General features: G+C 38.1%; 1 protein-coding gene across 5 annotated transcripts in view; it reads right to left on the reverse strand.

The window, feature by feature from the left end:
- Positions 1-14,150, reverse strand: part of LOC126371816 (guanine nucleotide exchange factor DBS-like) — a 165,475-nt gene that overhangs the window by 134,955 nt on the left and 16,370 nt on the right. Inside the window, exon 1 of one of the 5 annotated variants that reach the window (XM_050017210.1) lies at positions 6,080-6,301. The exons of the other annotated variants lie outside the window; for them this stretch is intronic. Within the exon in view, the coding sequence (XP_049873167.1) occupies positions 6,080-6,131 (52 nt within the window). The 5' untranslated portion in view covers positions 6,132-6,301. Of the gene's footprint in view, positions 1-6,079; positions 6,302-14,150 lie in introns of those variants that run through there. 5 annotated transcript variants of the gene reach the window in all.

Raw genomic sequence — 14,150 nt, forward strand, 5'->3', positions numbered from 1 at the left:
TGACATGCGAACAATTGACGTGCGAAAATAAACAAATATTATTTACAATGCAGTGACAAAAGGTATTGAAGCTGAACATGACGAACTCTCAGAGGTGCTAAACATAACAAAGAAATGTATCATTAATATTTATTAAGTAGGTATATACAACCACTGCGCGGAAGCTAGAGCCCGCACGCGAACTTTGGTAAGGTCAATACATGACCCGGTCAGATGACCTACAATTGGTATATCGGAATAGATGTCAGACGCGATGGATGGTTCGCAATCTGCAACAAATCAATTTCTGTCGGGCTTGCAGTTAGCTCCAACTCCATACATTGTCCTTCGTGATAGCCCGCGGAACTAGAAAAAAATATAAAAGCCTCTCTCCGCTTTTACAAGTGAATTTCGACTCAAGCAAATGGTTTCATAATCAAATCTCTATGCGAGTCTTATTGAATCTCACGCGTACCTAAGAGTGACACTTTGAGCATCTAAGAAATATCAAAGGTGCTTCTCACGTAGCTAATTTTGTCTTTATTAGGGTTAATTCCATTTTGGTATCCTGTGTCGTTGTTGGGCCTTTTAGTTCAGATAATTAGACACGTTCCAGTAGTAAGTCTTCTTCTATCGTGTGGGTTGTGAGGTAGTTCACTAACCCCATCAACCCTGTGTCAGTGTTACTATTGAGCCGTCAAAGGCCCCTCACATGCCTCATATAACGTCTACTAATTTACATCAGTAAATAGTAACCGGGACCAATGGCTTAACGTGCCTTTCGAAGCACGGATCATGTTACTTTCAGACAATCAATTGGTCAGCCTGTAATGTCCTAACCAAACTAAGTATCCCAAAGTGATTTTTGTGATATGTCCCCGCCAGGATTCGAATCCGGGCCCTCCGGATCGTGAGTCCAGCTCTCAACCAATGGAACATGAAGGCCGTTAATAGTAAGTTGTTTCGCTAAACTTTGCTAAACACTTGCCTAGAACATTGCTGTAGCCGCTGTAGGTATGGTAGGTACTCATATCTAGTTTAATCAGCAGAATTCTGACGATTAATTCCTATTACATAATAAGAGAAACCTGGGGGTCGGTGTGCTATTTACATACTATTGATGCAACTAGCATGATTAACGAATTGGTGAATACATTATTCCTTTATATGGACACTAGTTTACCGGTTTATGTTAACAGCTTAGAGAGTTCAAGAAATAATGTACTTGTAGAATTATGACCAATGCGTTGGGTTATTCCTACATACCCACGCCTATTTCCCACCGGGGTAAGCAGAGACTATGGAATTCCATTTGCTTCGATCCTGATACACTTCTCTTGCTTCCTCCACATTCATCAATCTTTTCATGCACGCACACTGGTTCAGAGTAGATCGCACTGAACCTTTCCTAAGGACATCTCCAATTTGGTTAGTTTAGTTAATCCTCTTCTTTAAAAAAAAAATGTCTTCAACAGTCGATTTGCCAGCGTAAATTGCAGAGTGGAACAAGTTTGGCAGAATCTGCTGAATTCCTTTGCCTTACCATTTTTGACTAAAAAAACTAACATCAAGCAAAGGAATGGCGTATAATTCCAATAGCGTAGCCGGTCCCGGTAAGAAACTTGTTTCTTGATCGATCGGAATCCTGCCTCGACATAACAGGCGATGTTCATCCATAGGGAAACTTTGTGCCCCTATTTGGCAATCAGTTTATGTTTTTTTTTCTGTTTTAGCTTAAGTTTGATGTGAGCGATGTGATTTGGGTAAATACTGACAGAATAACACATTACGACATAAGGTATTATTTATTGGAAACTGTGATAGAATTTAGTTTTTTGTTATAGTTTAGATCAAAATCTAAAACGACAGTTTGTATGTTGATGAGACTACAGTGTAGAGAAAAAGATTTAAACCACCTTTGAAACAGTACCTACCGACTATGACTTGTAACATTTTTGTTTAATATTGAAAAAATAATTAAAATAACATCGATAACCTTGATGTCACCTGAACGCGCCTGCGCCCTGTGTCGGCGCCCGCGCCGCCTCTATTGTTCCCCCGACCTTCACTTGCGCAAACGCATGCAGAATGACGCCTTGTGTGTCGACCGATACTGTAGATAATCTCAGGTGTTTTTTTTTATTATTTCTTCGATACCTATTTACTCAATTACACATCAAATTATTTAGGTAGGCAAATAGTTAAAATATTGAGACGAGAATTCGATGACTGATTAAATAAATAAAATATTGTGAAACTCTATCGATACTTTACGCGGCTTTTCCTTACTTTATTCTACTGAATTTTTGCCTGTATTTTAGTTACTTATCTAAGTATTGTGTTTTCAGCTATTGTATTTTGTAACAATCGCCTGATTGCGGATAGCAATATAGTTATTTCTAAGTATTTATACTCCATACACTTACGCTTATAAATAAGTAAGTAGGTATAATTCTAAAGTTTTGACGGAATAGACGCAGTAGTAGACATACCTTACCTACATTATTGTAATAATGTTACATATTGAAAATCCTTCGAATTACTTATTACGTACTGACTTATCATGATGCTTCCCATTCTGTTAGAAGAAAGTTGCAACATTGGTAGTTTAACATAACATAAGCCCACGACTATATCCCAATTGGGGTAGTCAGAAGTGAGGTCTATCGCAAGATGAACTAATTACCCACCTCACCGAGTTTTTTGTTAGACCAACGTAATAGCTGGTGAGCGGTATCGCCGTCTATAATGGTAGAGCCGTCTGTGTTAATGAAAATTTCTGGGTTAAACATAATAATAATAATAAGTTTATTTCCAAAAAATAATTGTTACAATGAAAATTACAATGGTTGTACTTAAAATACAAGGATGTGATTCGCTGTCCCCTAAACTAGGTAAAAACCTGTATCTTAGGGGTCAGTGAGTCTGGCAAAGCGTTGGAGTAATGTACAGACCAGAGTTATGTTAATCCATATGCGCAGTGGAAAACAGTAAATAATAATAATAAAAGAAAAGGTGTGTATGTGTGTGTGTAAGTGTGTGTGTGTGTGTGTGTGTGTGTTGGGTGTATGTGCACGTGTGTGTGAGCGTTACTGTGTGTGTTTGTGGGTATGTGTATGAGGGTGTATGTATGAGAGTGTGATGCAATTGACAGCAATCGCCTAGCCCTACGATTGAAAGAATCTATACAAACATATAAAACCATTCTATACTAAAGAAGTAGATAGGTACATCCCTACATAGCATAAAACAAAGTCGCTTTTTCTGTCCCTACATCCCTATGTACGCTTAAATCTTCAAAACTACGTAACGGATGTTGCTTCGTTTAATGCTGTTTTTTTTAAATAGATAGAGTGATTCAAGAGGAAGTTTTATATGTATAATAACATCTAATAAATAGTGGAGAAATACTGTTATTTTTGAGGTCTTTAATGTGATGTCGTAAATATTATTTTTTTTCCTCAGCATTGCACCTGAGCGAAGCCGGGGCGGGTTGCTAGTAACAAATAAAATACTACGGGACGTGATTAGGAACATTCAAACGAAAATAGCTCTTACGCAAATAGCCCAAGCTATGGAAAATAAACACACTTTCGCTGTCGACTGCGCACAATACAATTCCTACTTCGAATTCAAGCGCGGAACATGGCTATCTTATCTATCCAACCAGCCACTCAATAGCACAGGTACAATGTTATTCAGCCACAACAGCTACTGAGAACTAGAATGTTAGAATGTCACCGCTTGCGTCGACTGTTCAGGAATGTAGACAGGAAATGGACGTACAAGACAGGAGTAGCCAAACAAGCGACGAATTTTGATTATTAAAAAAATTACTAACCGGTATAGTACATAATATACATAAACAGCCTATATACGTCCCACTGCCGGGCGCAGGCCTTCACTTAATCTACATTATGCTCTATACCCCCTCCGGTTGATTGAGAGGTATTAAGTAATCCTAAATATTTAAAAGAACAGGAATTTGCTTTTTATTCCGATGAGAGTAGTTGTTTTCAAACTACGTACATTGCCAATGGCTTAGTCGAGTGTATAACCACTAGATATTTAATCGGCTTTATAAAGGGATTACCTATTTATAGATTTACCTTATTTCAAAAGGTCATATTGGACCTAATCTAGAAAGGGAAGAGAAACTTGTATAAGTAATAAGTACCTACCTAAGGCATGCTTGTTTCAATCGATCATTGTTTTAGTGATCTTTGAGAATGCAATAAGTATAGATAAATACTTACAAATAACTACTTATATTCGTTATTATAGATGCGAAAGTAACTCTGTCTGTGTGTCACGCTTAAACCGCTGAACCGATTTGGATGAAATTTGATATGGGAATAGTTTTAGCTCTAGAGTAGAACACAGGGCAGTGTTTATCCCGGAAATCATCCCCTAAGGGGATAGAAAAAGACATCCGCGCGCGGGAACTGAAGTCTACGCGGACAAAGTCAGTTGGAAAGGAAAGTAAATATTTATTTGTTTAAATTGCCATTTGAACTTTATTTTTTTATACACAAGGAGCAAGATATTCTATTGTTTATGTAAGTAAACATTTGGCGGTGATTGACAGGAAAGAGAAGACCGCCGAAGGAAGCGACATCTCTTTACCGGAAATTAAAGTACTGTTGCCTATAACACAGGATACTACAGACGACATGATAACTGTTTTTAATATTGAATATCGGCACTATAATAGGTATAACCCAGAATGCTAAATTATTTAAGTACTTAGGTATGTTAAAATAGTTTACAAAACACGTACTTCCATGCTGCACTGTCCCGCTATATTATACAGGGTGTTATTGACATCGTAACGAAAACTTTGAGGGGAGATTCAGGCCATGATTCTCAGTTGATATCAAGGGAATTTCCCGTCGCAAAAGTATGGAACGGAAAATAATTTTAAATACAAAAAATTTCTTGATTTTTCCGACAGGAAATTCCACTTGATACCAACTCTGAATCATGGTTTGAATCGTCCCCCTTAGTATACGTTACGGTGTTACTAACACTCTGTACAATATTAAATGTCTCCTATACTTAAAGGTTGACTGGAAGAGATTGCTACTAAGCAATAACGCCGCCTATTTTACTCTTTCTATTTCACTTTTGTTTTGTATTTTCCTGGTTATGCAATATGGTATTTGTTATATTATGTTACTTACCTAGTCTAAATAGTAAGGAGAATTTAAAGTAAGTAAGTATAAATATTAAGGTCAGGTTTTTACCTTAAATGATTCGTATCGCCCTTCGACCATGATAGTAGGTATAGTTTCGTGGCTTCGATCCGTTAAATAATAAGGTAGGTATCATAGGTAGGTACTATACTTGCCGTCGAAACTTTAATTAGCTACAGAATTATTTATTGACTATTAATCAACTCTATAACGCGATGAAAATTGCATGGCTAAAGCAAAGTTTTCGCTTTATTGTCTCGTGAACATTGGTTCATAAAGATTTGCATAGTTTCGTTGTATAAATACAGTGTATAACTACATGTTTCTGAAGGTATATATTGTATACCCACAAGGGTAATAGGGAACTAGCCTATTATCCGCAATCGCGAAGCCTTTGCTCTACTGTGTCAATAACATAGGTAATGCTGTAATATTGTTAGATTTTAATCCAACCACCTAAACATATCAATCGTTTACAATTAAGTATATGTGTAGGCTTTTATAAACCTCTCACACCATGTGGGGTTGGCTGAAAGAGATCTCTTTTAGAGATAAGTCCACCTTTTGTACCTATTTTCGTTTTTTTTTGTCATTAATTTAATTATTGTGTACAATAAAGAGAGTCTCACATCCCTAATGAGCACTTTTGATCGGATTAAGTATTTCTTTTGATACGATACGAAGTCTTGATAGATTGGTACAGTCAGAGCAACATCATGTCACTTTAGAATCCTGTCGCACTATCATATTTGACATTTAATGAGACTTACGGTTTAATTTGGCAAAAAAGTTAACGTGACATGGTTTCATAATGTACATATTATTATTAGTAGTCGTGAGCGTACATAGAATTACTTAATATTAGGTAAGATAAACTATGGGAAAAAAAACATTCAAAACTCTACCTCTTCCGAACGTTATTTCCAACTTGTTGGGCACTTCAAACCGTATTCTCATATCACTTTCTTGTTTGTCACATTTATCACGAAAAAATTTTAATTTCAGAACTGACCGAATTTCAATTTCGAAATTGGAACGAACTTTTTTAAACAGTGCCCCGAGAGGCAACGGCGCGGAGCGTTCAGTGACAACTGGCAAGTCCGTTCGGCGTGAACCGTCCTTCCGCAGTGGGATGGCGGACTCCCGCCGCGCCGGCCTACATCTACATACTACTTGCCAATTATAAGTTGGGCCTTGACGCCTCCCGCGTTTCACCTCCCGCTGACTCTTAACCTAACAAAAACGCTATGACGAAAAACCAACACGGCTCATCCATAACTGGTCGAATGAAAACGATACAATGCGACGCGTGAGATGTGATGTGATGTAATCTGCATGTGACGGAATGAACACAAAAGATTAGCGGTCTGATAACACGTCACTAAACAGCTGCTATGTGCGTCTCAGTTTCAGCCTATAAGTGATATTAAATTGGTACCTACTTATCTATCAGAAAACACCCTAAAAGTTTAGGTATTTAAGTACATATTCATTTTAGAATCTGTTAGATAGGTAGGTATGGTGTGGCGCAACATAAACTTTCTGTAACCTTTCCGACAAAATTTTAGCTTTTTGTTTAATGTTAGAAGCTTATACACATTTATTTAAGATCTATTAACAATTTAGGAACCCACCAACTTATTTTTTTTTAGCTTTTGAATGCTTTTGACTAATAGGTAAACTTTTTAGGTGATGGCCTTGTCGCCAAAGCTAAATAAATTTAAAATAAAATAGGTAAACTTTAAAAAAATGCCAAAAATGCTAATAGTATGAAACCGCACCACGGTACATAAATATTTGTAAAAGAAAACGTCTGCGTACAAAATTGAAAACTATAAAATATACCGCCTCGGAACGCTTCAGGTGTCCCATGTGTATAGAGTAGTTATGTATTTTACAACGAACGTTTAGACATTATTAATACGCAACCAAGTGAACTTTATTCCACCAACATTTTCAGCAAGAATGGGCACAGCAGCAGCGGCGTTCCAAAATGTTTGAGCAGCCATGTGCATAAAATTGATGACGGTAAAATGTTGTTAAGTATTTTAAAGGCACATAGAACATTTCGTACACGCTATTCAATTTCTCCCGCGTGATGGTTTAAGGCCCGATCACCCTATCCATCCATAGGGAAGGCCCGTGCCCCAGCAGTGGGGACGTTAATTGGCTGATGATGATGATTCAATTTCTACCTGTAAGTAGATAATAAAAACTTTTTGCAAACGTCTTCTGGTAAGTATGTATAAGTTTTCACGCTGGCTGTTTTCACTAGATAAATATTTAAAAATGCCATTAAGTTGCAAAAAAGTTAATAAAAAAGCTACATTATATGGCAATCAAATTTTTTTTTGTACCAATTCGGGCAGTTTCATTTTACAGTAGGTCTTTTATAAGGGACAATGCTTACAGTAGTCATATTAAAAAATATACCTATTATTTAAAAAACAATACCGGTTCAGGTTGGTTTCCAATTACCTAGTCAAATCAGCTTCTTTTTACTAAACGTCCAAAGAAAGAAAGCATTTATGACGTCTAAGAAAAACAGGATAAAATTTCGGACTTATTATTATTACTTAAGTACGTTTAAATAAGTTAAATAGAAAAAAGAAAATGTTTTCCGTACCGTGCCTAAAATTCCGCGTCTATTTCAGTGCATGGCAACCACTGACATACTATAAACAAATAGACTCACAATCGCTAAAGGATTCTAAAAAACGTCCGAACCGTGTCGTATACATTAAATTATGTAGGTAGGTATTATAAGTTCGTTACATCAAATTAAGATGTTGTGGTTGTTAAAATAAAGAGAAATATCGGTTGTACAGTGTCATCATTACGCCCATTGCGACTAAATCTAATCTTGACACGCCTTTACTTAGTGCCAAGATGCGCCGCGAACTTTTTTTTACAGAGATTGGTAGTCTATTTGTTTATACGAGGTCAATGTTAGCAAACGTGCGATGCATTCTACATTCTACACCTTCGCATCCATTTAGCTTTCATCTAGGCTCGGAGGCGGCACGGATGGTCAGCCTGATCGGATTACACGTGTGAAGTCGGCGCGTACCTATTTTACATAGAGAAACACACGCCCGTAATCTGTAACGGGGTAGGTAGAGTCACAATTAATCAAAAGACAATTTGACACTCTTGATACAAAGTCCTAAGATGGATGTAATGTACCATATGGTGACAAGCGGTCAGCTCAGGTCGTCACCCATAGCGGCCCATCTTGTTAGAAAAGACCTGTCGCTTTTATGACTCCCTCCCAAATACCAGAAATTATAATAGATAAGTTTCGGAGCTACTAATAAGTAGATAAGTATAAAATACTGTTTGTATTGTAAAAAACCTATAAAAAAATCTGGCTCTTAGCCATATTTCTTCTCCTAAAGACTGATTAGTTGAAACACCTACGTAACATAACAAATACTTTATTGCACAAACAGGAAATACAAAATACTAAACAAAAGAGAAATAGAAGGAGTACAATAGACGGCCTTATTGTTACGTAGCAATCTCTACGTACTTAAAAATCAAAATCAATTAAGTATTGTTGGGTGTAATTAGAATGTAGATGATGATGACCTCCACAAACCCGCAGTGGAGCAGAGTGGTCGAGTATGCTCCATCCATACCTCTTCCGGTTGATTGAGGGGAGGCCTATGCCCAGCAGGTCGTATGAAGGCTGTTCTTCTCTCGTGTGGGGGTTGTGAGATCAAGGACAGTCCTCAACAACCCTGGGACAAGGATTATTGTTGAGTCGCCCCTTCGCCAGGCTGTTTATGTTATGTTATGTAGAATGTTGAGCTACCGGTTGCAGAGGCGAAGATGGAAGCCATCGGTACGGCAATGTAGGACGGAAAGGGCAAGTCACAAGGACTGTAACCTGGAACCTGTCAGAGGGCAGTAGTAACTGCCAGTATTATGCAGAGGATAGGAGTCCTAGTAAGGCTTTGAAATAGACTAATCTGGCCATCCCACTCGCGTCAGACAGAGTACTGCGGGGCGGAAGAAAACCTCTGCCCTAGTTTTCCCTAAAAATGTAGCATGGCTAATGCTACACCGAGAAGAGCGTGGCTATTATACTTAGAAACTTAGGGTGGTATTAATAAACTAATCTCAGCTTCGAGACTGCTCTCAAGATCAAGTCAATGTGACAGTTCTTATACAGGGTGTTAGTGACATCGTAACGAAAAAAAAAATGGAACGCCTATTTTATTGTACTAAAAACGATGGTGGGTGTTTTTCTTGTCGCAAATGTTTAATTAACATTTTCAATTTTTACTGTGCCGCAATGTAAGTCGAACAACGCGCCACACAGACGCTAAACTTACGCGCGGCTACGTTACGCGTGTGAGATACGATGTTGATATCTAGGTAGGAGTTTTCATTCTCTTGTATTTAGATGCTTAGTAGTGGTTCAACGTTTAAAAATGTTGTTTGTTGAAGTAGAACACCTACTGCCACGATTTTTCACGCACGGTACCTACCTACCAGTTATTAAAACGTTCCTAACTTATTAACAATAAAAACTCTACTCTTGCCTTACCTTAATTGTTATTCCTTCGGATGAAGTACCTAGGTAGGTACCCTAGAACATGTCACGTCACGTAGGTATGCAACATCGCGTTTCCTCCGCGGTAGGTAGGTATCACACGCACTCACAAACACAACACCTTGCTCTTTAATAAACATCAACAATCTTCCATACTTTTGCGCAGTAAATGGTCTATGATCTCATCATAGTCGACACTACTCATTTACAGAATGAAACAAACACTCACAAACACGAAAAAAATATCCTCGAAAAACATCACGCGATTCGGGTCAAGCTTAGTATTCGACTGAGCGGAAGCGCGCGGCGGCGGCGTTAGCGCAAAGCATCAAAGGCGCCGACTAAGGGCGCCGACGACGCACTGGCCGCGGCCGAGTCGAGCCGACGACTAGAGAGAGAGAGAGAGTATGTTTATGGTGCAAGTGACAGAGAAAGAAATAGTATCTGTTCGTATGCCTACTTTATTGGCGAGCGTTGCCCTTGACCCGTGCGCCGGCTATTCACCTGCGCATAGCTGAAGTTGTAGATACGTTATTATTATTATTGATGACACTGATAAAATTTAATAATTAGTAATTTTTATTTGTTTGTTTTAACTGTGCGTTCTATGCAGCTTAAAACACAATATGGGACTGAAAAAAATCTATTTTTTTTATGAATTTGGCGACAGGAAACTTCACTTGATACCTATCAACTCAAAGAAATACCTAGTATCTGTTCGTAATGCCTACTTTATTGGCGCGCGTTGCCCTTGATCCGTGAGGCTATTCACGTCCGAGTATCCATCAAGACAGATCAAACAAGCCCTAACTCGGAGGTCTTGCGTCCCAGGATCCTTTAATTATGTCTTAGAACCTTCTTGGCCTATGTGGTCCAGTGGTTGAGCGATGGGATGCGGAGGGTCCGGGTTCGTATTCCGGTGGGGACATATCACAAAAATCTGTTTATAAGGCCTTTGGTTGGGACGTTACAGGCTGATCACCTGATTGTCCGAAAGTAAAATGATCCGTGCTTCGGAAGGTACGTTAAGTCGTTGCTCCCGTCTACTAGGTACTTATGTAAGCACGTAGCCGTTACATGAATATTGTACACAGAACAGGATAGGTTTAATTAGTTCTTTACTGATGATTTAACAATGAGATTTAAAACTACGAATAACTTAGTACTTAGTACCTCGGTACGGTACCAACATGTAACAAGAAAAATAAGATCACTCCACTCGGACAATTTTTTTCTTTGAACATGCCGACATTGCCTACGCGGCGGAGTTGCCGAACTATCGATAGGTAGATTATCAATTGTTGAACTTGAAAATTGTCTAAACTATCGAAAGTAGTGATAGTACATTTAGATCGATACTAGCGATAGTACCGATAGGTCTTGCTTTGTAACAATAATGGGTATTGATCTAAAAGATTTATTTATTTATTTATTTTCGATTTTTGTGTAGCGAGGTTTTGCGTAGGTACTTACATACTAAGTTGGTGGATGGTTGACATAGTAGGTAACTAATTACCTAATCTGTGGTGGTTGTGTTAGTTGGTTGTTAGTTATTCTAATGACAACAAAGAATACAATTATTTACTGTTTCAACTGTTTTAGGTAGATAATGGCCCTGATTCCTATGAGTAAATGAATGAATAACCCGGTCGAATCAAAAAGGTATCTCGCTGGTAACTTAATTCTGTCGGTTGTTTTAGATTTCTGCTTAAAATTGACGTGTATTCCATAAATTTTATGCCTGTTGATTATCCGTCCATTTAAGAATAAGAATAAAATAAATTTATAATTTACGATAGACAGAGAAAGAAATAGGATCGGTTCGTAGTGCCTACTTTGTAGGCCGCGCCGCCGCCGCGCCGCCGCCGCGCCGCCGGCGTGCGGCGCGGGGCGCGCGGAGCGGGGCGTGCGGAGCGGGGCGCGCGGCGCGGTGCGTGTGGCCGTTGACCCGTTCGAGCAGCTGTTGTCTCCATTACATCGAAAATTTTCGATAATTTGTCATTATTGTTTTTTTTATTGAAATTTGGGTTCTATGCAGCTAAAAGCACAATATGGAATTGAAAATAATTAAAAACAAAACTCAAAATTTCATGAATTTTGCGACGGAAAATTCCACTAGATATTAACTCAGAATCATGGTCTGAATCATCCCTTTCAGTATTCGTTACGATGTCACTAACACCCGGTATAAAAACAGGGGCTTGAGCATCATCTTGAGGGCAGTCTCAGTTGAGATTAGTTTATTAATACCACCCTTAGAGTAAATAGGTAGGTACCTAAGAATGTACTTATTAACAAGTAGCTAGACAATTGTATTCATAACACGAGCGCTGTTTTTATAGCTAAATATAACTTAGGTCTAATCTATTGTTGGATAAAGTTTATTGTAAACAGAACCTATGTTTCGATACCTAGCACCTTTCTGTAGAGTATACACAATCGTTTTGCATGTACCAATGAGTCATAAGTATAAATTGTAATTTTATCCAATCAATTAGGTACTAGTTATAGAGGGCTTCTTCTATCGTGTGTCAGGGTTACTATTGAGCCGCCAAAGACCCCTGACGTGGCTCATGTAACGACTACTTACATCAGTAAGTAGTAACCGGGACCAACGGCTTAACGTGCCTTCCGAAGCACGGATCATCTTACTTTCGGACAATCTGGTGATCAGCCAGTAATGTTCTAACCAAACTAGGGACTACAAAGTATTTTTTGTGATATGTCCCCCCGGGAACCGAACCCGGGACCTCCGGATCGTGAGCCCAGCGCTCAACCACTGGCCCACGGAGATCGTTTATAGAGCGTTCGTTTATAGAGCGCTCAAGCGGCATAACATTCGAAATTTTTCATACAGTCACTGTGGTCCTGTGGTAGCGATAGCAATACGATTTACAACTAGATATTTGGCAGAATTATATCCCTTTCATTCACTGCCAAACGATAGAATCTGTCAAATCTTAAAGGACACTGTAAACACTGTGAAAACCTTTAATTTCAAAATCAAATTCATTTCAATAATCAAAAGTAATATGTTGGAAGAGCACACACAAGGGTGTTGGGAATGCCTCGCTGTTAATCAAAGACATATCTTTAATTTATATTAAATTTTATTACTTTCAGGTTAGTCTCATTTACTAATTGTAAAAGGTTACAGAAATAAAACTATTTTTATATGTTTTATTTATTTATCATTCACTAGTGTCACTGAAATGGTGTCAAATGAAAAAGTGCTGGAAAGAGTTGAAGAAAGAAAGAAAGAAAGAAAGAAAACATTTATTTTAGAAACAAGTAGGTGGTACACACAATAGAAAAATGAACAAAATAATGAATTAAAACCTTATCTCTAAAAAGGGACATCAGCTCAGCAAGAAAAGAGAACCATATTGAAGACTGTAGAGAACCGGAGAGGAAATATGATTGGCCACCTGATACGACACGATTCATTTATAACAAACATTATAGAAGGAAAAATTGAAGGGAAGAGAGGAAGGGGTAGACCTAGGAGAACATTTATGAAACAAATAAAAGAGAAGGTGCAGGTCGTGTCGTATCAGGAGGTGAAGGTTTTGGCGGGAAGAAGAGAGGAATGGCGATTACTCCACCGACAAGAGCGCAGCTCTTAAATAGAGAGAGAGAGAGAGTGTCACCCAAACTAACACAACACTAATAAAACTTTACTGTGAACAATATAATTCCTTAACTCCCTACGTGTGGTCCCAATTCATTGAAGCGCTAGCAATAAGGCCAACAAATATTTGCGAGGATAAATAAACTGACAGCTCTTATGAAGCCACTTTAGAGAACATTAAACTTCCAGTTAAGCCGGAGTACTGAACTTGCCGTTAAATTACAATACTGGGAACAATGTTCCTTTGAGACAAGAAGGAAATAATAAATAAGGATTACCTTGCGAAGCGTTCATTTGATTTATAACGCGAGTCACTGACCTGCGCAACAAATGCTGATTTATTTTAAAACTTTCACAATGGCTCCGATTCCTGCAGACACCTTCTAATTATGTTTTTGAAAAGGAAAGGGACAGGTGATTGACAATTGTTAATTTTAAAATGAATGTCAACTTTATTCTGTCGGGTTATTGCCCAATGTAAAATTTTTAGAAGGTTGTTTTAGATTTGTTCCATAAATTTTATGCCTGTCGATTACCCGTCCCTTTCCTTTTCGGCGGATAAGAAAATGACAGATGTAACTTAAAATAAAATTAGATTATATTATATGTACTGCAATCGGCACCAGTATCTTGTTAAAATATATTGAACAAAGTAGTAAAGTGGTATACTACCTGGTATAAACACAGTGTTTTCTAAAGTAGGTCACTACTTCGGAAGAGATACGTGTATACTATAGAGTTCAGCTTTTCAACAGTGAAAAAAACATCGTGAAAATGCTTGAAG

Source organism: Pectinophora gossypiella, chromosome 2, assembly GCF_024362695.1.
Source record: "Pectinophora gossypiella chromosome 2, ilPecGoss1.1, whole genome shotgun sequence".
In the NCBI taxonomy this organism is placed as follows: Eukaryota; Metazoa; Arthropoda; class Insecta; order Lepidoptera; family Gelechiidae; genus Pectinophora; species Pectinophora gossypiella.